We start from the raw sequence: 25,495 nt of genomic DNA on the forward strand, positions 1-25,495 counted from the left end.
CTGTAGTTTTATGTTCCCGATGCTGTGTGTGTGTGTGTGTGTGTGTGTGTGTGTGTGTGTGTGTGTGTGTGTGTGTGTGTGTTCACTACCACGAAGCCTGTCAAATGCCTGCACGGCACACCCAGACGCTCAGCATCGAACTTCTGACCGCTCGGATGTATTACCTGCCAGCTGAGTTAATGCACAGCTGTTCGAGTCGAGGCTTGAGAACGGTTCCTTGCCTTGCAAAAGAAACCATCACCTAATGTTTAGTAAGAACTATTTTCCTCATCACTTATGGGAGGATTTTTACCTATTTGTAGGTACAGGGCAGTATTTTAAATGCTCAAGGTTGCTGGAAGCCTTATTTTCAAAGGATGTTGGGGGAGAGTCAACATATTTTAGCAGTCCAACATTTTTAGAATCACTTAACAATAAAATTTTCATAGAACAACTTAGGGGTAAGATATACTTTCTAAAAATGTCTTTTGGCTTCTTAATTGGGGGCAGGGGGTTGAATATATGTTAATGTCTGCAGCACTGGGCATAGCTGACCTTTCTTTTGAGGGTCTCCTCTGGATTTCCAATACTGCAGAGTCCTTGTTTTCCTCCTACCTCTCAGGCCACTCCTTGCTGTTGATCTTTGTTGGCTCTCCTTTTTATAGAGAGCACTTAAATGTTTTCCCTTAGGGTTTTGTCTTAGGGCCCCCTCTCTTTTTCTTTACACATTTTCTCGTAGTAATCTCATTTACTCTGATGGCTTCTAATATAAGCATAGCTTGTGTAATGCCAATTTGGTATACCATTGTTCATTTCCCTGTTTTTTTTTTTTTTTTCTATTTAAGACATACACATCCTTTCAAGTAAGAACAATGTAGCTAATACATGTTTTTCAATGACAGGTCAGTTAGTGGTGGAAAGTGTGTGTTATGCTACCCTCCTGGGTAGGCGGCAGTAGTGGGCCATACTGCACAGTAGGTTCATGGCTATGCTTTTTATTTTCTTCAAGTTGGATGGTGCTTGCTAATCTGTTAACTCCACTGTAGTCTCTCCTCTGCCTATTATGGAATGTTCTGATAAACAGGGTGGGTGTTAAAAGTATGTGATGTACAGCAAAAGCGCCAAGAAAAATTATCACCCTGGGTGTTAAAACTGTTAATTTTATAGCTGACTGAGGTAGGGGAGCACACCAAGGAAAGAGGTGGTAAAGATCAAAAGCAAATTAGCTGGAAGGCTTTGCAATTATGAGGGGTATCATAAACACTGTAGCCTGGGAGGAAATGACTAACAATTGTTGAGTGAATAAATGAATCAGAGAACAAATGAACAATATGAGATGACTGGTGTTCCTTACCTTAAAAGAAATATTAACACTCCCAATAAACCATGTAAGACTTTCACACTGATGAGCTGCTGTGTGAGTATATGGAGTCTGTGTTGAGTGTAATATTCTGTAACATTGGGCATTCCATCATGAAAATGAATGCTTTAAATGTGCACCTATTGCTTATATCCAATTGTGAAGATTCCTTGGTGAGATTATGGTGGTATTTATATTGGCAAAGTAAAAGCCTTCTAAGGAAAGTTTTAATGTTCAAATCTATTTGTCTAAATTGTCCAGATTAGCTCCCTCTCTTCAAAGTAAATATGCAATTTTTCAACGCAAAGATATACCCTAGGTGTAAGAGTCAGCCACACAGCAGAGAAGTGGACCAGGCAAGGCTTGCCTGTGGACCAGGCAAGGCTTCCAGACTTATTTTATTTATTTTTTTTTTTTTGCGGTACATGGGCCTCTCACTGTTGTGGCGTCTCCCATTGCGGAGCACAGGCTCCGGACGCGCAGGCTCAGTGGCCATGGCTCACGGACCCAGCCGCTCCACGGCAAGTGGGATCTTCCCAGACCGGGGCACGAACCCGTGTCCCCTGCATCGGCAGGCAGATTCTCAACCACTGTGCCACCAGGGAAGCCCTCCAGACTTTTTAAATAATGGAAGACAACAGCTCCCTTCTGGCATTACATTTTGTCATTAGTCTTCAGTAAATGAGATCTAAACAGTGACAGATGTGTCACTCTACCTGTAAACAACAAAAAATGCAGATAGGAAACTCACTTTGACCAACTTAATGGATCAGAGCCTGGAAACAGAGTGATGGCTCTTCAGAAGGGCCAAGTTGAATCTAGATGAATTATGAGCATCAATACAGAATGGGAGACAGGCTGAAATGCGAGGAAAACAGGCTCTGCACTCTATATTTTTCTTTCTAGATCTTGTAAAGCAGATGTATCTTTCTCCCTTTAAACATAAACATTTATAAGGAACCTACAAAGAAAATGTTCTTTTTTCAATTTCATGGTTCCATGCAGGTTACTTCAATGGGTTTTAAAACTATCAGGTTTGGTTAAGAAGGAAAGATATCCTTCTCAGCTTGTGACACGGAGATCCAAGACATAAAAGAAAAAATATTTTCAACTTAAAGAAATGCCCAGGGCTTACTGTTTTTTTAAAAACTGCATTTCTAGGATAATTGTATTACACGATAAATGACCAATAGCTAATGTCTTCCTAGAGTTATGAACACTTGTAAATGAAATTAACGCGAATGGTCTCTAAGAATTCTGCAAGCCTGATCTTAAAGTGATACTACAAAGCTAAACATTTTTAAAGAATAAATTGTTTCCTAAATATACAAACACCTACTTTTCTCTAAGTGCACTTAATAGGACTGAGAATCCCTCTGAAAAGGGATGAGGGCCCTTTGGGATAAAGTGATAAAGTGGCCCATTGGATATATTTCTATTATCTGCCCATTCCTTCCTCACTTAACCCTTTCCCTGTAAGGTCCCAGAGATACCAGAAAGTGCCTTACCGATGCTGATTTAATAACCTGTGGTAAAAATTGCAAACTACAGAGCAGTGATCTCAAACTGCAGTTCCTAATAGGAAACTTGTTGAAAGTGCAAATTCTCAGGCCCCGCTGCAGACTTAATAAGAAACTTTGGGAGTGGGGTTCAGCAATCTGTGTTTGAAGAAGCCTTTGAGGTGACTCTGGTGTACTTTCAAGTTTGAGAATCTCTGCTATAGACTAATTAGAACAAGAATTTCAAGAGTCTTTGTGTTTTCTCAAAGGTGATGGGTGTTTTATGAAATAATTACAAGAGTTTTAGGGATACAATCACAGTAATTATAGGCTATTCTATTTCTACTGCAACAGATATGCTCATAGCAGATTGTAGTAGATAATTTTATTAGCTCATCTACTTAGATATTGTTTAGCTTTGAATAAACCAACACAGTACTGGGCTGACAATAAGGTCAGATCATAACACGAAAGAGATTGAAACTTCTCTTGAGTCAGCTGAGGAAAGTGACTGGAGGTCACAAATATCCTTAGAGAACCATGTACTATACTTTTCTTGTATAATCACGTATAACATTTACAAGTAAACAACTAAGTATGTAATAATTTAATTTGCTTAGGAATTGTAAGGGCTCTTAATTGTCAACCTATGCAAAATATAACTGGGAAAAATAATATATGGAGTTGAGAAGGGGAACTGTATTTGATTCTAGGGCAGAACATTTTGTTTTGGTTTCTCCATCATGCATGTCTTCCTTTGTTAATGATGCCTGAAACAACTCATAATAAGTTTTCAAATTAATTTTTTTAAAGCTTCCTCAAATCTTATAAATGCACAGTCAAAAACCCTCAGAAGATAAGTACCACTGAGGAGAGGAGTAACATCTGGAAATGTCTCCCTGCACAACTCCTCCTAAGTAAGAAGAGGTTCTTCCCCAGAAAAAAACTTTCTTTTTGAGGAGTGAGTGTACTGAGCAGTAAGAACAAATTAATTTAAGAGAGGTATGGGATCTCACTCTCCAGAATCACAGGACAGTGGCTGTTACACTATCAAACTGGTTCCTCAGAGCTCCCCAGGGCATATCTGATGGTGATTTCGCTTAAACAAGAACCACACTCTGAGTGGCAATACCTGTTAGAAATGCATCAGCTGAGGTATGTCATACAAACATTTTAAATTAAATTGAAAACTCTTGGTAAATAGTGCATATGTAAATATCAGATGTGTCAAAGACGAGCCACTACGTTCTGATATTCATGATACAAAAGTGTAGAATTTAATCAAAAAGAATATATGGCAAATAAATTCTGTTTTGAAGGAGCTGTTTCTAAAAGGTTGGATGGGACTGCTCAGGTACCAACATTAAAAGTAAATTTATAGTCATCACGTCAAAATTCTTTTTTACCTTTGAAAAAATTATTAGTATCAAGTAAAAGGATGTCAATGACTAAAGGAAAGCAAGGAAATATTGAACAAAACTATTCCCCAGACAGTGAAAAGCCTGTTTATCATAATGAAAAATTATGATAAAATCTTAATTTATTCAGATTCATCAAGCAAATTGTTCTTCGTTGAATGATACCATTATATGATATTTTTGTTACCAGTTTTACAGAATAGCCCTCAACGAGTAAAGCAAATACTGTGGCAGAGAAGCCTAACGGATAAACAGGCCAGAGGGCTGGATCAAGTCATGGTGGTTGACACAAGTGTCCAAAGAGGAAGCAGCATTTTTTTTTTTTAATGTAAGTGCTAGAAGTAATTTTTTCTCATTTTTGAAGTAAGATGCTGGGTTTTCTCTTGCCAAAAGGATATCATTTTACATTTCATTTATGCAGTACACTTTATGCAAATGAATCAAAGTGATTCAATACATCAATATTAAACAGAACAGTCCTGCTTGTCATTTTCTCTCAACCCTATAAAAATTGCTTAGTTTATTATATGCATTTTTGGTTGAAATTAATAAAAGGGAAAATGGGGAAAGACCTAAAGCAGATGGCATCTTATTTTTACAAAAGGGATATATTTTATTATTTGTCATATAGTGCTCGTTAGAAATGAGCATATGGTTGAGGCCAGGGCTTTTGAGGCAAAATCAAGCATTATCAGATTTGCCTACTCATCATACCAACCAAGAAAATACTCTCTAGTGTGTACTCTCTCTCTCTGGCTGACAATCCGAAGAAATCTAAGATCCTGCATGAGCTGACCTGACCTAAACCCAGGGTTAAACGCTAATAAAAATACTGGCTGAAGCTACATCACACCCAAAGCTAAGCACTGATGATCTAACAGGTCCTATTCACCCCTGCATTCACTGTGAGAGTTATTCATCAACTACAGCATCTAATTTCACTCTTGGAAAAATTTAATAAATTGGAATGCTATGGCCTTCACATTGACAATTTTCCGAAGCTTTTAAAGTAAGTTAAAAACAAGGCAAAATGAAATAAATGAATTACTGGAAAGTGTGTATTCTGAGTGAACTCTTTAATGAATGCTTGTAAAATGGGTATAAATTCTGTAGCTGATCTGTGATTAGAGCAAAGGCAGCAAAAAGCCATAAGTAGCCTCCCATGTGTATTATGTTAGTAATGGCAAGAGGCATGCCTAAAGTTCTCTGTATGTTATAAAATTCCATTCCAATACTTCCTTAGCTCAACAAGTTTTCTGAATCCAATGTGTGTGTGTGTGTGTGTGTGTGTGTGTGTGTGTGTGTGTGTGTGTATTAAAAAGAAGGCCATACCTCTGTAAACTGAAACCATAAGACACTGATGAAAAAAATCAAAGATGACACAAACAGATGGAGAGATATACCATGTTCTTGGATTGGAAGAATCAATATTGTGAAAGTGACTACACTACCCAAAGCCATCTACAGATTCAATGCAATCCCTATCAAATTACCAATGGCATTTTTCACAGAACTAGAATAAAAAATCTCAAAATTTGTATCAAGACACAAAAGACCCCAGATAGCCAAAGCAGTCTTGAGGGGAAAAAAAGGAGCTGGAGGAATCAGACTCCCTGACTTCAGACTATACTACAAAGCTACAGTAATCAAGACAATATGGTACTGGCACAAAAACAGAAATATAGATCAATGGAACAGGATAGAAAGCCCAGAGATAAACCCAAGCACCTATGGTCAACTAAATTATGACTAAGGAGGCAAGGATATACAATGGAGAAAAGATAGTCTCTTCAATAAATGGTGCTGGGAAAACTGGACAGCTACTTGTAAAAGAATGAAATTGGAATACTCCCTAACACCATACACAAAAATAAACTCAAAATGGATTAGAGACCTAAATGTAAGACTGGACACTATAAAATTCTTAGAGGAAACCATAGGAAGAACACTCTTTGACATAAATCACAGCAAGATCTTTTTTGATCCACCTTCTAGAGTAATGGAAAGAAAAACAAAAATAAACAAATGGGACCTAATGAAACTTCAAAGCTTTTGCACAGCAAAGGAAACTATAAACAAGATGAAAAGACAACCCTCAGAATGGGAGAAAATATTTGCAAACGAATCAACGGACAAAGGATTAATCTCCAAAATATATAAACAGCTCATGAAGCTCAATATTAAAAAAACAAACAACCCAATTCAAAAATGGGCAGAAGATCTAAATAGACATTTCTCCATAGAAGACATACATATGGCCAAGAAGCACATGAAAAGCTGCTCAACATCACTAATTATTAGCGAAATGCAAATCAAAACTACAATGAAGTATCACCACACACCAGTTAGAATGGGCATCATCAGAAAATCTACAAACAACATATGCTGGAGAGGGTGTGGAGAAAAGGGAACCCTCTTGCACTGTTGGTGCGAATGTAAATTGATACAGTCACTATGCAGAACAGTATGGAGGTTCCTTAAAAAACTAAAAACAGAATTACCATATGATCCAGCAATCCCACTACTGGGCATATACCCAGAGAAAACCATAATTCAAAAAGACACATGCACCCCAATGTTCATTGCAGCACTATTTACAATAGCCAGGTCATGGAAGCAACCTAAATGCCCATCGACAGACGAACGGATAAAGAAGATGTGGTACATATATACAATGGAATATTACTCAGCCATAACAAGGAACGAAATTGGGTCATTTGTTGAGACGTGGATGGATCTAAAGACTGTCATACAGAGTGAAGTAAGTCAGAAAGAGAAAAACAAATATCGTATATTAACGCATATATGTGGAACCTAGCAAAATGGTACAGATGAACCAGTTTGCGGGGCAGAAATTGAGGCACAGATGTAGAGAACAAATGTATGGACACCAAGGGGGGAAAGTGGCAGTATGAGTGGTGGTGTGATGAACTGGGAGATTGGGATTGACATGTATACACTGATGTGGATAAAATTGATGACTAATAAGAACCTGCTGTATAAAAAAATAAATAAAATAAAATACAAAAAAAAAAAAAAAAAGAAAACAACAACAACAAAACGAAGGCCATACCTCTGCAAACTGAAACAAGGCTGATGCTTGACATTGTTTTGAAGGAACATCAGGGTGGGAGGCACCTGAAGATATCTGAAAGGAAACAAATAATTTTTAAAGCACAGGGACATTTTACCATAACAGACTAATAGATTCTGCCAAATATTTCCACTGTACACACAGATAAAGATTAAGACATGAGTCATCACCCTCAATACCTTTTAGAAAAACAGTATCAATGATAAACGAAGACAAAGGCCATGTTTCTAAAAACACATGTGGAAAGAACAAAAAAAGACTGAGTTTGGCTCATTTGCCATGTCTCTTGAAAGGGTGTCAGATATGTATCAAATAGCAGTTGAGGACACCTGTAGAGATAAATTTCCTTATTTCAGTGAATTTTCTAAAATATTATTAAAAGTTGAAAGCTGCAAGTAAATCTCTCTCCTCAAGCTGTTCTCTGCTTTGAGACAGCTGTGAAACAGGGTTGGAGAAGCAAACCATGTGGGTCAGAGTATCTGGGACTGAATCTTAGTTCTGCTACTCACTAGCTACATGACCTTGGGCAGCTCAGCTAATCTCTCTTGAGATTTATTTTTCCCAACTGTAAATTGATGATGATGATGATAATCCCCATTTTACAGGATTATGGTAAGAAGAAAATAAGCCATAGAATACACTGCCTGGCATGGCACCAAAACTCAATAAATTGTTTATTGAATATGAATAGCATTTCTTTATTTTATAACACCATGCATCTTCCCATCCAACACACACACACACACACACACACACACACACACACACACACACACGCCCCTCAGGTGTCTGACAGTGGACAGAGGATTCTGTCACACCATCCTTGCTTCAGCTAGGAGAACTTTTGTTTCTATTTGGTGATTATGGTAGCCTCATTAAAAGTTTGCTCTGAGGGCCACATGGAAATAGTTTTAGGATGTTTTGAGAGCAAGGTCAGTTATTAATTTTGGTTTCAAAGTGAACAAAGATTCTATACAACTACAAACTAGGGTGAAAATGAGTCACAAGAGCAGAAAGCATGAGCATTGTAAATTCAGCCCATTTCCAGTTCCACAAAAGTCTTTTTCTTCAATTAACTGTGCTCACCGACTCCATCAAAGGGAACTTAGCAATACATGCAGCTTGATCATGACTCCTCAATCCCAGGAATCATTTTTTCATATTAATTAAATTAAGTTGTTTAGAAAAACAATGGAGCCAGTTGGTGATACAATATCAAAGTCAATTTTAGGGATAAGAAAGAATTAGAAGAGAGCCTGATGGAATTATTGACTCTATTCACTGCTGAAGGCATTAGGAAAATTTTAATTCCACCATATCTTTTGCATCAGACAAATAAGCATTTTTAGAACAAATATCAGTAAAAAGAAAAAAGATCTCCCAGATCCTATTTAACAAACTAGATATACACAAATTGTCGTAAATGGCTAAGATCTAACCAAGTACTTTGAAAATATTTCAGGGTAAAGATGTAGAACTCTTCTTGGTCAAACCATGAAACCTATCATTTCAAAAGACCTCCGTGTGCAAGCTGTGACAGACTGCAGATATGAATCCACAAGGATGTTCCTGAAATCCTGGGAATTATAAACTGTAGGTCTTACTTCAGACATGACTTTTCACTCCTACCAACCCTCTATAAAAGTTAAAGAAAATAAATAGTTTGTGTAAGGGGAAATGCCTGACCTACAATATATTTCTTCAAGGATTAAATTAGACAGTGAACAAAACAGAACCAGTGGTATAAACAATCTAGATTTTTGAAAAGCATTTCACAAGTTTTTAAACAAAAGGATGTTTCTCCAAATTAATATTGGGATAAAGGAGATGCTGACATGAATAGGGAGCTCCTGAAGAAATATTAGATTAGGGTCAGGGATCTCTTTGGAATCTTTGGTTTGCTGTAGTAACCAAAAACACGCACATGTGTCAACACACCCAAAATTTCATGTGAAATTTGAGAGATTTCACTACATCTTTCACCAGGGATCACTGGCTAAGTATCTTTGCTTTCAAAGTTGAGACTAACATTATTTAATATGTCTGAAACTACTGTTTAAAAGGGAGTGCAGATTGAATCTGCTATTACATTAAATTCTTGAGGAAACAACATAAAAAACAATTGGAATTCATGGCACATATCACAGAGAGCAGAAAGGAAAGTGATAGATAAGGAGTATTATGTGAGCAAATATATATTAAAACATTCTGGTGATATCAGCAGGACATTTAGGCATATAATAAACAATGTCATAAAAGAAATGACCTAATATGCCAGTGTGAAAAGTAATTCTGCCAATGAAATGTTGAGAACCACCAGGAAAGGACACTAGAGGAGAAAAAATTTTGAAACTAAAAATATGCTCTCCTTTGTACAAAACTGTACCACAAGGGGCAAACATTAGGAAGGATGACAGTGTGAAAGAAGGTCTAGTGAAAGACAATTAGAATGATCAAGGGAAGAACATGTGGTTTAGAGTTTAGAAAAAAGTAATCAATGATGGCTCCATATTGAGTTCTAGGGTAAATGCAGATATTTGGGGAAGCAGTCTTAACCTTTAGACTTGATATCAAGGATAATGTGCTTTCCTACATCATCTCTGAATATGTCAGAGACATACTGAGCCAAACAGGTTTGACACAGACATAAGATTTTGAAAACTGCCAACTGCATGCTAAAGTTTCAATTAAGAGAAGTTTACTTAAAATAAATACAAAGGAATGTACAGCCAATAACCATGAGTCAATTCTGTCTTCTGATTTAATACCTGGAAAATCAATATCTGATAAATGACTAAGTTCTAAAAATAGTTCAATTATATTCTTAACTTCCCTATCCATGAATAAAAATTAGTGATGAGGTTTACATGAAATAATATTTAGTATGAGTTAATAACAAGCTTCTATAAACACATTTATTCCTTAATTAAGAGACTCTAAAGTTCCAGAATTTGGTACTATTTTCCGTTTTATGATTACTTGAGCTAAGAACGCAGGGTTCTTCTTTGCTTTAAGTTACTTTCATCAGCCCAAATTTAAGCTCACTTTACAATTTCATTAAGTATAAATTGTAATATATTACCTCAGCAAACTGAAATAATGGTGACTTCTGACGCAATTCAGAGGATTCTGAAACATCAGGCCTGCACGTGCCAGAGGATATCTGAAACAAAGAAAGGTGGTATAAGGCATCACAAGAATAGCTTCTGGAACACAACAGAAGACAAATGTCACGTAAAACATTCCTATTTGAGGAAGGAATGGTTTTGACTCCCCAAATTTGAGGGATTACTGTGACAAAAAGGTACTTAGAGTCTGCAAAGTCTTACACAAGGTTTTATCAAGTTTTATATATTCATTCAACTTCTAAATAATGCCATAAATTGTAGGAGATAGACAGGACAATGCATTTCAGAAAAATTACTATTAACCAAACAGAAATGTCTACAATGATGCCTATTTGATCTCTTGGCTTTCTGCAACCAAATCCAAAGAATATCTACTTCTTCCATGTTCTGTGTTTCCCCACTATTTCATATAACCTGACTACATGAAAACCCAAATGAGTTTCGATTATAAACCTTTTGGGAAAACAAAACTAAGGTCCAATTTTTGTTTTCCAGGGCTTTCATGTATTTATATACAAGCCCCAATCTTAGAAAAGTCAGTACTATTTTCCTAAGAGAAATTTCCTTTATAATATATTCTTGTATATTATTTACGACACTGGGTAAACATTTAATGCTCTACAATCTTTACCTGTGATTTTCACTATTAACAATAGTTACAGAAACACCACTGATTTTTTAAAAAATTCTTGCTGTTTATCAAGTACTATTCTCAGGATACATAATTCCTCTTTATCTCAATGTTAAAAATTGACCCATTTCTGCACTTGGGTGTGAAATAATAACTTAGGTGGTAGCCTGTAATTCAAAAGTCATAGGAGTCATAGAACGTTAGAGGGGAAGGATTTCAGCATCCCTCTGATCTAACTCTTTTTAAAGATAAAGGAACGTAGGACCAGACAGGTAAATGACATCTCTACTCCCCAACATTCAATAATCCCCTTATTCTTTATTATTAAATAGCACATAGCACTGACCACCACAAGACATAAATATGTGTTTATGGTCCATCTTCTCCCACGGATTTTGTTTAATGCAGAATCCTCAACATTGCCTGGGCACAGTGTAGATACTCAAGTATTCGTTGAATTAACTAAATCAAAATTGACAACATGTCTTCTAAATACCAAAATGGTGTGTCCCCTCTCTCTCCTTTCCTGAATGACAAGGTGAGAGTCTTAGGGAACAAGTTATCTTTCACTTTAGAGGAAAAATAAAACTTAAAAATACTTTTAAATAACATGTTTCTGACAACAAAATAATCCAAGATCACTATTGAAAATATTAAAAAAAAAAAAAAAAAAAAGGAAGAATCATCTCCCAAAGATAAGCACCGGTAATATTCCATGTATATTCTTCTAGTTGTGTGTATAGATAATGTTTTCAACAGAAGTGGAACGATGTACTACAGTTACAAAATATTCGTTTTTAACAATACATTGATTTTCCTGTTACTAAACCTTTTCCAATGTAATTTTAATAGCTGCATGTGGTTAAATTAGATGGTTGAATCTACGGAAAGAGCTGGCAGTCACCCAGGTTATGTTCCTAAAACTAGAGTTTCTCACTGAACTTCTTCAGTAGACATGGAAGATGTGTTTCTCTAACAACGTCATAGGCCACTGGGCAGGAGCAAGCATTTAAAATTTTAATTGTCACCTTTGGATTTGAAAGGGTAATGGCCAACTTCTTCCAGTGATAAGCTCCACAGAAAAGGTGCAGAAGCTTTAATTAATTTGCCACCTGTGGTTTTGGCTGCCAAAGCCTGATTCCCTCCCTGTCACGTGACTATTTGAAAACTAGTGTGCCAAAAAGTCCAGAAGTTTTTATTTGCTTTCTAAAACTTTGAAGCCAAGGAGACACAGAATGTACTAAAAAAGGCCAGCAGGGCTTCCTTGGTGGCGCAGTGGTTGCGAGTCCGCCTGCCGATGCAGGGGACACGGGTTCGTGGCCCGGTCCAGGAAGATCCCACATGCCGCAGAGCGGCTAGGCCTGTGAGCCATGGCCGCTGAGCCTGCGCATCCGGAGCCCGTGCTCCGCAACGGGAGAGGCCACAACAGTGAGAGGTCCGCGAAACGCAACAACAACAACAAAAAAGGCCAGCAAATCCTGAAATTACTAGCCACAAAAAATTCCTTTATTGGAAGGAATACTTGAATGAACTGTATCTTTATAATTTCTAAACAATGAAAAAACATCAATACTGTCCTGATTTATAAAGAAATCCTGTGGGCTTAACCCCTAGATATCTTGGTAAATAATCAAAATTTTGTTTAAAATTGAGCCTAGGGAATTCCCTGGTGGTCCAGTGGTTAAGGATTTGGTGCTTTCACTGCCGTGACCCAGGTTCAATCCCTGGCTGGGGAACTAAGATCCCCCAAATTGCGCAGCCAAAAATTAAAATAAAATAAAACAGAGCCTAGGACTAAATAAAAATTATAAAGTGACTTTTAAGACTTTAATAATGTAGGTTGTACACACTACAGAAAGCTATGGAGGTATTGAGAGTTATCATTTTTGAGATTAGTTAACCTATGGCTCAATTAGAGTTCATATTAACTGTAAGAAGAAAAGTCAACTTTCTTTTAAGTGCCATTATAGATAATATGGCCATGACTATACATCCAGTCGTAAAGGTTTAAAGTTAAATGAGACCCTCTGCAATCATTATGATGGATGGTCTTAAATAAAACTTTCTATTTGTATGGAGAATTCAAATGTAAGTACTTATCAAGACATCTGTGATCCTACACGTTATGTCGATTGTACTGTGCAATCAGAGAAGTCTATGCATGCGTGTTTGTGCTCCCCACGCACCCGATGCACAGTAGATACACAGTGAATACTGGTTGACTGACTTGATTCTCTGTGTTTATGAATATGAGGAATCTCGATGACCTGGCCAGGAATCACACAACAAAGGCTGTCCAATGGTTAAAACAGCAATTACAGTCTCCGAGGCTATGCATTTTACTGTAGTGGATAACATCTCCTTATAAATTCTAGTTTACTCTTACTTTAAAGCACTGTGGATTTAGCCTTTATTTTCAGTGTAGTATAATGGAAACAGCACAAAATTAGGAGCCAGAAGAGTTGGCTTACTACTAAGCTGTGTGGTTACCTGACTTTCTAGGCCACAGAATTAACAGAAGCAGCAAATCAGAAGGGGCCAAGAGTGGGGATAAGAAAAAGGAAGAGGGGCTTCCCTGGTGGCGCAGTGGTTGGGAATCCACCTACCACTGCGGGGGATGCGGGTTCGAGCTCTGGTCTGGGAGGATTCCACATGCCACAGAGCAACTAGGCCCATGAGCCCACATGCCACAACTACTGAAGCCCGCGCGCCTAGAGCCCATGCTCTGAGACTGCAACAAGAGAAGACACCGCTGTGAGAAGCCTGCGCACCACGACGAATAGTAGCTCCCGCTGACCACAACTAGAGAAAGCCCGCGTGCAGCAACAAAGACCCAATGCAGCCAAAAATAAATAAAATAAATAAATTTTTTTTAAAAAAAAAGGAAGAGCGTTGAAAAAGAAACAATGCCACCAGCAAGAAGACACAGAGCGAAAAGACAGAAAAACTGTAAGTACAAATTAAAAAAAAAATTTTATTGAAGCATAGTTGATTTACAACACAAATGTTTTATAAAGCATTGTAGTCTATTTAAAACAAAATAACCAAAATATTGGGTGTAAGACAGGCTTAAGGATGTACTGTACAACATGGGGAATATAGCCAATATTTTGTAAAAATTGTAAATGGAAAGTAACCTTCCAAAATTGTATTAAAATTTTTTAAAATCTTGGTTATTTAGTAAAGTGGATTATTACAAAAGCTAAAAAATATATTTATATTTAAATAATAATAATAACATAGAGCAAGTAGTCCTAAAGTTTTTCCTAAATGTAGTAATTAATATTTATAACTGTGATTCTAAGTTGTCAAGATAAGAATAATTATAAAATATATCCCTTATTAAAAGGCAGAAATGCATGTGATACATGCTAGACATATTTCCATCTAAAATCTCAAAATGTAAAAATGTTTCAATGACATGGAAAATGTACTGAGGTAGAATTCATTCTTGAGTGTTTGATAAATGAGGCATCCAGTGCAAGTGTATATATTTGTACATACATGTAAATGTTTGGCAAAGAAATCTGGCATTACATCCACATGGAAGGAAGAGGTTATTTCCCACAAAGGACTCCTGTTTAATGTTATTAGAGGATCCTAGACCTTGTCACCTCGCAATATCACCTTGCTGTTTGTATTTACAGTATCATAAATTACTTATTAGGCAGAGTATGCTTTTTATGGAGAAACATCATTCTTCAACATCCATTCTTCAGCTAAAGCCAGCTTACTTCCTAAACATAACAAAATATAGAGATCAAAGGTAACTGTTCTGGGGCTTCCCTGGTGGTGCAGTGGTTAAGAATCCACCTGCCAATTCAGGGGACACGGGTTCGAGCCCTGGTCCAGGAAGATCCCACATGCCGTGGAGCAACTAAGCCCGTGTGCCACAACTACTTAGCCTGCGCTCTAGAGCCCACGAGCCACAACTACTGAGCCCACGCGCCACCGCTATTGAAGCCCGCGCGCCTAGAGCCCGTGCTCCGCAACAAGAGAGGCCACCGCAATTAGAAGCCCGCGCACCGCAACGAAGAGCAGCCCCCGCTCGCTGCAACTAGAAAAAGCCCGCGGGCAGCAACGAAGACCCAATGCAGCCAAAAATAAATAAATTAATAAATAAATCTATTTTAAAATATATATATATATATATATATGTTCATCAATTAAGAGGAAAGAAAAAATACCAAATAAGTAGAGATTCAATAAAGGGAGGAAAAAACCCAAGAAGCTCTTTTTAGAAATAGTCTCTGAAATAATCCATAAAGCCACTAGGTGTTGCTATATGCCCAATAAAGAAAACTGCTAAAGGGATTTAAAAAGCAGTTTTGTTAACCACATACGTTTTCAACTTGCCTTAAATCCAATCTTCCCTTTAAATTAGCTATAATTCTCAATAACCAAGGAAGGGGAATGATTAGCATAATTAAGAATTACGACGACGAGGTAATACTTTTTTCCCACAGGCAAAATGCACATCATGATAACGAGAGACATAGAAACATGATCCAGCCCCTTGATATAAAACAAGATCAAGCCACTCAGATGCACTGTTTGGAAAGCTAGGTTTTATTAAGAGCCCATTCCTACTTTGCAAGGCACAAGACCACAGACACAGAGCTGGATTGTGATGGACACATAGTCAACAAACGGGATGAAGTACACTGGTTGTATCTGAACTCCACATCCCTGCTCTTGCTAATTTAAACATTTACTGATTACTCACTCCTTCAACAAACAGTCAATAAACACCCATTACATACCAGCCACAAAGACTGCTGTTCTCTTTCAAGAAGCTTACATCCCACTTGTGTGCATTATATGCTGGGGAATAAAATGAGACTAAGGGGATGTGTCTGGCTGTTAAGTTGCTTGCATTTCAGTGCAGGAGACGGCTACACATTAAGAACGGACTTGCCTCTTGGTGGACTATTACAAGGTCTGTGGGAGGACAGAGAAGCAGCCTTCATTCTTTCTGGGGACAGATGGAAGAAGTAAGGTAAGTTGCATCTGAGATCTCCCTAAAAGGAACGCCAGAATTGTGGAAATGATGTGGTCACAGCAGGAGGAAAAGCATGGAGGAAGTGCCCTGTGTGTGTGAGAAGCAGTGACAGTCCCTGTGTGACTGAAGCCTGAGATGCCCGGGAGTGCAGCGGGAGATGAAGCAGACTGAGAGGGAACTGAATGCTAGGTTAAGAAGTCTGAAAATTAGGCTGGAGGCAATGGGGAGTCAGCCAAGGTTTTCAGTCAGAGGAGCGGCAGGATGAGAGATGTGTAGTTAAATAATTCTGTCAGTGGAGTGCAGGATGACCTTGGCTGGGGAGTGACTGGAGGCAAGAGACCAATTAGAAGGTTAAGGAAATAAACCAGCTGAGATGCAGGGCCCCAATTAAATCAGAGATGGCATTTGCCAGGGCTCAGTAATTGCCTGGAAGGGTGTCGGGGCGGAGGGAGAGGGGTCAGTCAGTTCAGTGCCAGTGTTCCTAAGGTAAGTTAAACCCTTTCACCGAAAGAGCAAGGATGAGAGAAGGAAGACTGTTTAGGCAGAGGTGGAAGGCGGGGTCGTCTTCTTCCCGAGGAGAGGGGTTGGGGGTAGAGGATTCCATTTCAGAGTTCAAGGACAAAGATCCTGTGTGACTCCAAGGCCCAGTGATCTGATTCTCACCCTCACTCAGCCTAGGCGGCCCAGGCTCTCCTACAATTGGCAGCTTTTGCCACGTGTCCTTCTATAACGGAGGACCTGAGTGATCGCTTAATTTGCATTTAATGTGAGATGTTAAATGAAGCTCTGAAATGGACTTGAGCTTTTTAAACACAGGTGAATTCAATGTAAGTATACTGCATACAAGTTAGTCCTTCAAAACCTACTTAAGGACTAAAAAATGAAGCCACTCTCAATTAAACCTAAATGAGGTTAAGGAGCACCTGAGGACTAAAGCTGCACACCTGAGCAGCAGACACTAGGACTGGGCTGCAGTTGAGAGAGAACGGGGTCACCCAGAGGAGCACAACCCAACAGCACCGCGTAGAGCTGTGAGCTCCTCAAAATTAGAATGTATGTCAAGCCATTTGGCTGAGAGGAAGGATAAGTCCCTGGCTTTTCTCAGGGCACCAGGGCTACCAGAGTCAAGTTTCCTATAATTCTAAGCCGTGTGGCAGATCACTAGGATGGAAGTCCAGGACAGACTCCAGGTCACCTCTACACACTGCTAGAGTAGTTGAGACAAACCATAGCACCTTCCTGCCTCAGTTTCCTCATTTGATTAAACGGGCAACAACGCTACTGACGTCTTCACAGGGCACCGTGAGAACAGAATGCGGTTGTGTATACAAACATGCTCTCAACGACAACGTGGCAGCAACAGTACCACCCTTCCTGTTTACCTTCTTGTTCTCTATTCTCCTCTTTCTTTCCCCGCTCACTTGTTGCCCACCTTCCCCACTACCCCTTCCCACCATCTCTGGGAGACCGAGGATCTCATGTGAGTTCACCACTGTCTTGAGCAATGCGGCCTAGGAACTCAACGAGGACAGGTGTTTGTCAATCAGGCTGGGTCGAAGGACTCGATTGTCTGGGCTTTGAGCCCCACTGCTGAGAGGTGGGAGAGGCTGGGCTGGATGGGCAGTTCTGCCAAAGTGGGCAGTGAGCAGTGACATGAAAAGGAGAGGTTTCTACCCGGAATTGAGAAAGCTCAAAGAGCCTATTTAATGTAAAATTTAAGTATAGTATTTCCTCACAAAATATGTTTAAAAGCTATAAAACTGTGAGAAGGGAAATTAACAGCTTCAGTGGGAAGGGGGCAAGAGTTGGGGGTAGGGTTGGAATTCAGTGGATTTAAGCATCCTGGAGTAGTCAAATATAGTAGCCTAAGAGAGGCGCATGTCAAACTAGCTCAAATGTACCAACAGGCGGTAAAATAACTTTCCCCACTTCACTGATATCAGATATTATAAGAAAGGGGAAAACTTTCAAGTTTATCAAAAATCTGTATTTGTTTTAAATTTAAAACAGTGTTTTAAATATAGACATATTCATTAACAAGAATTGGTATTATCACCTTTTCTCTAGCTTAGATTTCACCCATCTCATTACTTAATGGAAAATATACAGGTTTAAATCCTAGTATAATGACTTTCTTGCTCTATGACCTTAGACAGGCTATTTAACCTCTCTAGCCTAGTTTCCTCATTTATGAAATGGGGAATAATAAACCAATCTCTTAAGGCGCATGGAAGGATGAAATGAGATAATCAGTGTAAGTGCTCAGTACAGTGCTTGGTGCCCAGAAAGCACTCATGAAATGGCTGCGTAAGGATGCAGACACCACTGCATAAGTGGCCCGAGTTGAGGTCAGGTGGGTGGGGACTGAATCACAAAGGTCCCTGTAGGCTATATGAAGACTGAAGCTAGTCCCCCTGGGTTCAAATCCTAATTCTGTCACTTCATAGCTACACAATCTTGAACAGATTATCTTCTCAATGTGAATACGCTGCTGGTAAAACATACTATAGCCTGTAGGAGTAATAGCCTGACATAATATAAGCTTTCAAGTTAAGTATGAAATACCAAGAATCAATTATGGTAATAATACTAGGTACCTACAAGAATGCTTTTCAGGAGAGGTGAAAATGCCTTACAGGTTTTATTTAATCTTCATAGATGTCTTGGGAGTTAGAAGCAAGTGGGTATTATTATTTTTTTAACATCTTTATTGGAGTATAATTGCTTTACAATGGTGTGTCAGTTTCTGCTTTATAACAAAGTGAATCAGTTATACATATACATATATCCCCATATCTCTTCCCTCTTGCATCTCCCTCCCTCCCACCCTCCCTATCCCACCCCTCTAGGTGGTCACAGAGCACCGAGCTGATCTCCCTGTGCTGATCTCCCTGTGCTATGCGGCTGCTCCCCACTAGCTATCGGTTTTACATTTGGTAGTGTATATAAAAAGAAACGAAACTGAGTTGTTTGTAGTGAGGTGGATGGACCTAGAGTCTGTCATACAGAGTGAAGTAAGTCAGAAAGAGAAAAACAAGTGGGTATTATTAGTTCCATCTTACAGGATGGAAGGCAAAGAAAAACGTGGCTTGATCGTAACTCTACTGTCATATCTCTTCATTCCAACAAAAGAACTAGGCATTCTAAAATCACAGACCCAGGTCTAATATTACTTCCCGAACATCTGAAACTTTGCCTTCAGTTCATTCATTCAACTAAATAGATATTGATACCGTCAAACCTTTTCATCAGCCAAGATCACTCTGCCTACCTTTTCTTATTTTCTTTTATTCCCCAAACTATCTTTTCTGTTTTAGCCAAGATGACTTTCTGGTGCTCACTTAGGTCCAATACTGAAATGTCGACCTTTCCAATATTATTCCAAGCTGTTCTATATATTATGTGTTGAATAATCTCCCCTTCCATTTCTGAAATGTATCGCTCCCTACCTTTATTTTTAAAATTTAATTTAGCTTTACATTTTTATTAAAATAAGTTAAAAATATAACACTATAGAAATTTTCAGTCCTGGAGATTACTTCTAGAAATTCTTGATCAAATACTTATACTTTATTTATTACATTTTCATCTTCAGATAGTAACTCACTGATATGAATCATAAAGGCTTAACTCAATGTAACTAACTGCCTTCTCTTTAGCTCTTCCCAGAGTTTGATGTGAACATTATTACTTTTATTTCTTCTATTTTTTTCCTTCTTGTTCCTTTAAAGTAAAAAGGAAAAGTGTTCACTTAAAGCTGCTAGACACTGTAGAATGGACTGGCTCTCTACAACCCCCTGGTTAGCATATTTTAAGCATATACCATATTTTCTTGATTAAAAAGCTTCATATGTTTTTCAGCTTCTGTTTGCTAAAATCTCATATTCATTGCAAACACTCATTTCCATTTCCTTCACTATTATAGGGTTATTTCCTAATAAGATTTCTATGCTTACATTTCACTGGGTGTCAGTAGAGACAAGCTTAGGCTGTTATTTTGAGTGTGTGTGTGGGGGGGGGGGTGTAGGGTGTCACTCCCTGATGGCTGTGTTGCTCAATACAGGCAAACCTCGGAGATACGGCGGGTCCGGTTCCAAACCACCACAATCAAAAGTGAATATTGCGGGCTTCCCTGGTGGCGCAGTGGTTGAGAGTCCGCCTGCCGATGCAGGGGACGCGGGTTCGTGCCCCGGTCCGGGAAGATCCCACATGCCGCGGAGCGGCTGGGCCCGTGAGCCATGGCCGCTGAGCTTGCGCGTCCGGAGCCTGTGCTCCGCAACGGGAGGGGCCACAACAGTGAGAGGCCCGCGTACCGCAAAAAAAAAAAAAAAAAAAAAAAAAAAAAAAAAAAAAGTGAATATTGCAATAAAGCTAGTCTCACGAAGTTTTTGGTTTTCCAGAGCATATAAGTTATGTTTACACTATAATGTAGTCTATTAAGTATGCAATAACATTATATCTAAAAAAAAAGGGACATGCTTTAATTTTACAATGCCTTATTGCTAAAAAAATGCTATCATCTGAGTCTTCAGTTAGTCATCCTTTTTCTGATGGAGGGTCTTGCCTCGACATTGATGGCTGCTGACTGGTCAGGGTGGTTGGTGGTAGATGAAAGTTAGGGAGGCTGTGACAATTTCTTAAAATAAGACAACAATGAAGTTTGTCACATTAATTGACTCTTCCTTTCACAAACGATTTCTCTACAGCATGCAATGTTGTTTGATACTATTTTACCCACAGCAGAACTTCTTTCTAAACTGGAGTCAATCCTCTCCAACCCTGCCACTGCTTATCAAGTAAATTTATGTCACACTGTAAATCCTTTCTCGTCATTTCAACAATCTTCACAGCATCTTCACCAGGAGTAGATTCCAGTTCAAGAAACCACTTTCTTTGCTCCATTAGAATCAACTCCCCATCTGTTAAAGTCTTATCATGAGATTGAAGCAATTCAGTCACATCTTCAGCTCCTAATTCTAGTTCTCTTGCTATTTCCACCACATGTGTAGTTACTTCCTCCATGCAAGTCTTAAACCCCTCAATGTCATCCATGAGGGTTGGAATCAACTTTTTCCCAACTCCTGTTAATGTTTATTTTTTTGTTTGTTTTTTATTTTTCTGGCCGCACTGCACAGCTTTTGGGATCTTAGTTCCCCCACCAGGGATCGAACCCAGGCCTTGGCAGTGAAAGCACCAAGTCCTAACCACTGGACCGCCAGGGAATTCCCTTAATGTTGATATTTAGATCTCTTCCCATGAAACGCAAACATTCTTAATGGCATCTAGGATGGTGAATCCTTTCCAGGAGGTTTTCAACTAACTGACTTTGCCCAGATCCATCAGAGGAATCACTATATATGGCAGCTACAGCCTTACAAAATGTATTTCTTAAATAATAAGACTTGAAAGTCGAAGAGACTCCTTGATCCATGGGTGGCAGAATGGATGTGTTAATAGGCATGAAAACAACATTAGTCTTCTTGTGCATCTACATCAGAGCTCTTGGATGACCAAGTGCATTGTCAATGAGAAGTAATTTTTTTTTTTTTTTTTTTTTTTTTTTTTTTTTTTGCGGTACGCGGGCCTCTCACTGTCGTGGCCTCTCCCATTGCAGAGCACAGGCTCCGGACATGCAGGCTCAGCGGCCATGGCTCACGGGCCCAGCCGCTCCGCGGCATGTGGGATCTTCCCAGACCGGGGCACGAACCAGCATCCCCTGCATCGGCAGGCGGACTCTCAACCACTGCGCCACCAGGGAAGCCCGAGAAGTAATATTTTAAAAGGAATCTTCTTTTCTAAGCAGTAGGTCACAACAGCGGGTTTAAAATATTCAGTAAACTATGTTATAAACAGATATGCTGCCATCCAGGTTTTGCTGCTCCACTTATACAGCACAGGCAGAGTTGGTTTAGCCTAATTCTTGAGGGCCCTAGGATTTTCTGAATGGTAAATGAACACTGGTTTCAATTTAAGTCACCAGCTGCATTAGTCCCTAACAAGAGAGTGGGTTTGTCTTTTGAAACCTGGAAGTCAGACATTGACTTCTCCTCCCTAGATATAAAAGCCCTAGATGGCATCTTCTTCCAATAGAAGGCTGTTTCATCTACACTGAAAATCTGTTGTTCAGTGTAGCCACCTTCATGAAGTATCTTAGCTAGATCTTTGGAATATAACTTGCTCTAGCTTCTACATCAGCACTTGCTGCTTCACCTTGCCCTTTGATGTTATGGAGATGGCACCTTTCCTTAAAGCTCATGAACCAGCCTCTGCTGGCTTCAAACTTCTGCAGCATCCACACCTCTTTCAGCCTTCACAGAATTGAATAGAGTTATGACCTTGCTCTGGATTAGGCTTTGGCTTAAGGAAATGCTGTGTGTGGTTTGATCTTCTAACCAGACCACTAAAACTTCTCCGTATCAGCAATAAGACTGTTTCACATTCTTATCATTCGTGTGTTAAATGGAATAGTACTTTTAATTTCCTTCAAGGACTTTTCCTTTGCATTCACACCTTGGCTGTTTGGCACAAGAGGGCTCACTTTCAGCCTTTCCCAGCTTTCGACATGCCTTTGTCACTAAGCTTGATCATTTCTAGCTTTCCATTTAAAGTGAGAGACATGTGACTCTTCCTTTCACTTGAACACTTAAGAGACCAGTGTAGAGTGACTAACTGATTTAATTTCAACATTGTTGTGTCCCAGGGAATACAGAGGCCTGAGGGGAGGGAGAGAGATGAGGGGGAGGGGGGACTGCTGGTTGGTGGAGCAGTCAGAACACACACAACATTTATTAGTTAAGTTCGCTGTCTCATATGGGTGTGATTTATAGCACCCCCTCCCCAAATTACATTTGGGATCAACATTAAAGATCGCTGATCACAAACCGCCATAACAAATATAATAATAAGAAAAAGTCTGAAATACTGCAAGAATTAACAAAATGTGACACAGAGATAAGAAGCGAGTAATACAGTTGAAAAAATGTTGCCAATAGACCTGCTGGATGCAGGGTTGCCATAAACCTTCAATTTGTAAAAAATGCAATATCTGCAAATGCAATATCTGCAATTAAATGAGGTATGCCTATACATTTATTTTGCTTCTTTAATCCATAAACTCTTTAATAACAAACACTGCTTTTTAAAATTTATCCCAAATATGTAATGCATTTCAACGTACAGGACTGATCTTTTATGTGAAAAAGAATCAAACAAACTATAAATGCAATTTTTATCCCTTTTATTCATCAGAGACACAAATTACAGAACCAAGCTTGGCTTAATAACAGTAGCATATAAAAATGTTGACCTGATAATGCCAAAAATCTATGGTGGCAGATTCAGAGTTAATCAGAAGACAGAAAAAAAGGAGAAAAGTCAAACATTTTGCTTGTTATTATTTGCTCACTGCTATCTCACGAACATATAAATTCTCTCTGAAAACCCTAAGAGCACATCACATGTAGATCTGGGAAATTGTACAGGCCAAAGAAGCTTTTAACCTGGAATTTTACTGTTCCTGTAACAGCAAGCCTCTCTACCTTCTAGAATTGTTTTTAAAAATACAGCTATTACCTATATTAAATTTTCTATATTAAAAAAATAGACTTTTGAGGACTTTTTCTATGTGATTAGGTTTTAGACTATTGAACAAAGGAAAATCTCCCTTTAAATAAAATATTTCAGAATAAGAATTTTCTCGTGGCATTTTTTAAAGCCATTACGATTAGACCTCCTCTGTGGCAGAATTTTTGTAAAATGTCACTTTATTTGACTGGTCCTACCTAATAGTATAAACAGACTTCACAGTAATTGTTCCAAATGTCAGAAGCATGAAATTTCTGTACTTCTCTCCTTATCTCATTATATTTATAATTTTCTTTTAAAAATATAAGTATGTATTCACTGTATTTGTCATCTGCCAATGTACATAAGCCCCTGAAGTTCTATGACCATGACTACATATTTGGAATAAGACATTGCATAGAAATTAGGTGCTAAATGAAATCTACTGATACCTATGACATAAACTCTCAAACTAATATTTAGAAACAGTATTATTTTATACAAATTTTGCTGCTTTATTATTTCAGTATCTCAAGATTATTTTCAATAATGACTTAAATATATCTGAGATGAAAAGTACGGATTATGAAGAAAGAGTTGTATTCTTAGAAGTGGTTCTTAAAGACCTAAGTGCTGGCAACTTCCTCCTTAGCATAAATTCCCTTCTCCTGTACAGTTTACTTCTTTAAGCCATTTAACTTTATTTCTTTAGCTTGAGAATTTTCAAAACAGTTCCCCTTCATCAGAAATGGAAGACTGACCAATGCATGGTTTAAACTGCTTGTGTCAAACTCTGCTGTCCTTAAAAGCTGTGAGAAGAGCTATTCACTAAAAACAGCCCAAGAGACAAACTTTAATCAAAGAAAAAAAAGTATTCCTTTCTTTGACTAGCATTTACAGATAGATAGCATCTATCTGTAAGTTCTTAGATGTTTATTTGTTTACATTTTTTCCTGAAAGTTAAAAGGAATGCTAATAGATATTGGGAAGAAAACTCCATTATTATCTTATCTGTTAGAAAAGATGATACTGACTTTCACAATACAGTGTATTCTTGGAAATCATGAGTCAGACTGTGTTGAAAGGTCAAATGTGCATTATTACTCCAACATTCACCTGTGGGAACATGCTTGGGATACTCTACACCCAAGTGAGAGTTAGTCTGATTGCTATTAGGGAGCAGCCATGTGTTAGAAAGTAAGATGATGCCAGAGAAGGCTATTGTGTGAGGAAGTACAAACATGCTGAATAATGAGTATGCAAAGGTACAAAGTGACATGTTTACTTTTTCTAGCTAAAGATTAGTATAATGTAAATAACTACCAGTCCACCAAATTTACATATTTATTGCTACACTGAATTGAACAGAAATAAAAAGTTAAATCAAATTGAACATATGGTCAACTACTATGGATCCCAAATATAAACTGTAAATAATAAAAACCTTTTGTGATGTAAATATCTTATGTGGTATCCTCTAAAGCGATTATCTGAATAGACTTCAACTGTAATCCATATATCACGTACACAACTTAAAAAACAAAAGAAAGAAAGAAAGAAAAAAATATATATATGCAATAAAATTGCTATTTTGTCCTAAATAGCAACTCTGGTTGGGGATTGAAAAACTTCAGGCTCAAGGACCTGAGTTTGGTAAAATAATATGATCTGCAGGTCACTGCATCTGGCCTCTGTTAAATGGGTCTGGAAGATAGAGGAATTCCACAAATGCAAACTATGCATGGCTACCGGATACTACCTGCCTATCAAAACCATACTTAAAAATATTTAGCAAAAACAGCCTAATAACAATACAAGGGA

The 25,495-nt window shown here is 38.3% G+C and overlaps 1 protein-coding gene across 17 annotated transcripts in view; it reads right to left on the minus strand.

Annotated features, from left to right (window-relative positions):
• The window catches only part of BBX (BBX high mobility group box domain containing), a 292,190-nt gene that overhangs the window by 53,535 nt on the left and 213,160 nt on the right, over positions 1-25,495 (minus strand). For all 17 annotated transcript variants that reach the window (XM_067034713.1, XM_067034712.1, XM_059065491.2 and 14 more), the window contains 2 exons: positions 10,433-10,513; positions 7,330-7,404 (listed from right to left, as the gene is read on the minus strand). In XM_067034713.1, the coding sequence (XP_066890814.1) occupies positions 7,330-7,404; positions 10,433-10,513 (156 nt within the window). The remainder of the gene's footprint in view (positions 1-7,329; positions 7,405-10,432; positions 10,514-25,495) is intronic.

The sequence above is a fragment of the Kogia breviceps genome, chromosome 5 (assembly GCF_026419965.1).
Source record: "Kogia breviceps isolate mKogBre1 chromosome 5, mKogBre1 haplotype 1, whole genome shotgun sequence".
Taxonomy (NCBI): Eukaryota; Metazoa; Chordata; class Mammalia; order Artiodactyla; family Physeteridae; genus Kogia; species Kogia breviceps.